General features: G+C 36.4%; 1 protein-coding gene across 1 annotated transcript; it reads right to left on the bottom strand.

The window, feature by feature from the left end:
* Positions 1-728: 728 nt before the first annotated feature.
* LOC140442262 (uncharacterized) lies at positions 729-1325 on the bottom strand. The gene has a single exon (XM_072533337.1). It carries the CDS (start codon positions 1323-1325, stop codon positions 729-731), a length of 597 nt encoding a protein of 198 aa, XP_072389438.1.
* Positions 1326-1767: the final 442 nt, after the last annotated feature.

Below are 1767 nucleotides of genomic sequence, written 5' to 3'. Positions count from 1 at the left end.
TCAAAATGATGTATGTGTTTGGGTAAATCGCTTGTTTGATACTCGCTTGCATGAAATTGATACACTACTTTTCTATTACTTTATTTTCACTGAAACAAACTTATTACAACTCGTTACAACAAAATGTACTTTTACTCTCAAAAATAAAGTCTATAGCTAACTTCATGGTCTTCTTCTCTCTTGCGCATCTGCTGTCAATTTTCACGAAAGGGTTTGGATAACTGCACCCACTTCATCCGCAACTTCACTTATGTTTTAATTCTCCGTAACGGTAATATACAAAGTTTTGATACGGGTCGTTTAAACATTTTATTGTTTATGCGGACTGTTACCACTCGCACTACTCCATCAGTTCCTGGATGAACTTGTTCGACCTTAGCTATTGGCCCACTTAGGGTTGGAGTCTGTTCATCTATCACTAGGACAATATCTCCTGGTTGGATGGTTCTCTCGAAATGTTGTTTCCACTTGCTTCTGATTTGTAGTTCAGCAAGATATTCTCTCTTCCATCTTCTCCAAAAATGCTGGAGAATTTTTTGTAACCGCTCGAAACGCTTGAGACGATTTTCTGGTATCTGACTGACATTTCTGTCTGACAGCGAAACTAAACTTCTTTCCAGAAGAAGGTGAGTGTGAGTCAAAGGATTAAACTGATCAGGAGAGGATATTATAGGGCATAAAGGACGTGAATTAAGAATTGATTCGACCTGAACCAGTACTGTGTGAAATTATTCTAGATTTAAATGTGTTTCTCCCACAACCCTCTTAAAATGAAATTTAAAACTCTTAACCCCGGCTTCCCAGATCGCTCTGAAAGGTATGAAATGCCAATCTATTCCTTGCTCGGTGAAGTAACTATTGAATTCTTCCGATATCGCTTGATTTTTGAGAAAGTTATTAAGACTTTGTAGTTCCTTTTTTGCACCTACATCTGTTTTTCCATTATCTGAATAAATCTTACTTGGTTTTCCACGTCTGCTCACAAATCGTCTAAAAGCAGCTAGAAAACAAGCAGTGGTTAGATCAGATGTAACCTCTAGGTGCACTGCCTTTGTCGACAAACATACAAATATACATACATAGCTTTTTATTAATTTAGAACCTCCTTTCAATCGACCTTTTAACAAAAACGGACCAGCGAAATCCGTTCCTATATTAATGAAAGGTAAATATTGTGTTATTCGTGTAGCTGGTAATTCTCCCATAATGTAATTACCAGGTATAGGTTTTGATCTAATGCATGAGATACAGTTCCTGGCAATTCCCTTGCAAATATTACGTCCAGATATTGGCCAAAACCTTTCTCGAATCAAAGCCAACAACATAGTTGGCCCACAATGCATTAATCGTTGATGCTCAGATTTTAAAATTAAACGTGTTAGTACATGTTTAGGTGACAAAATTATTGGATATTTTTTATAGTATTCGTAGGTTAACTTCTGCAACCGGCTACCCACTCGGATAATACCATTCTCTAAAAATGGGTTCAAAGATAATAAGGTACATTTGCGTTTCAATCTTAAACCCTTACTTAATCTTTTAGGTCTTAATCTTAAACCCTTACTTAATCTTAAGTCTTCAGAAAAAAAGTCCTTTTGTGCCAACGTTACTAATATATCGAGTGCGTCTCTTAATTCATTACTAGTAAATAAGCCCACTCTTTTTTCCTAATCGCATAAATCTTTCACCTTTAGCCTTAATTGACAATAGTAAAGGGGCTAGGACAGTTCGGCGTATTTTCCCATGTTAAATCCCATAAGAAATCGC

This window comes from Diabrotica undecimpunctata, chromosome 5 (assembly GCF_040954645.1).
Source record: "Diabrotica undecimpunctata isolate CICGRU chromosome 5, icDiaUnde3, whole genome shotgun sequence".
Taxonomy (NCBI): Eukaryota; Metazoa; Arthropoda; class Insecta; order Coleoptera; family Chrysomelidae; genus Diabrotica; species Diabrotica undecimpunctata.
This window is presented reverse-complemented; position numbering and strand designations above follow the sequence as displayed.

Excerpts from the sequence above, each read along its gene's own strand:
- LOC140442262 (XM_072533337.1), bottom strand. The coding sequence starts at position 1,325 with ATGTTGTTGGCTTTGATTCGAGAAAGGTTTTGGCCAATATCTGGACGT.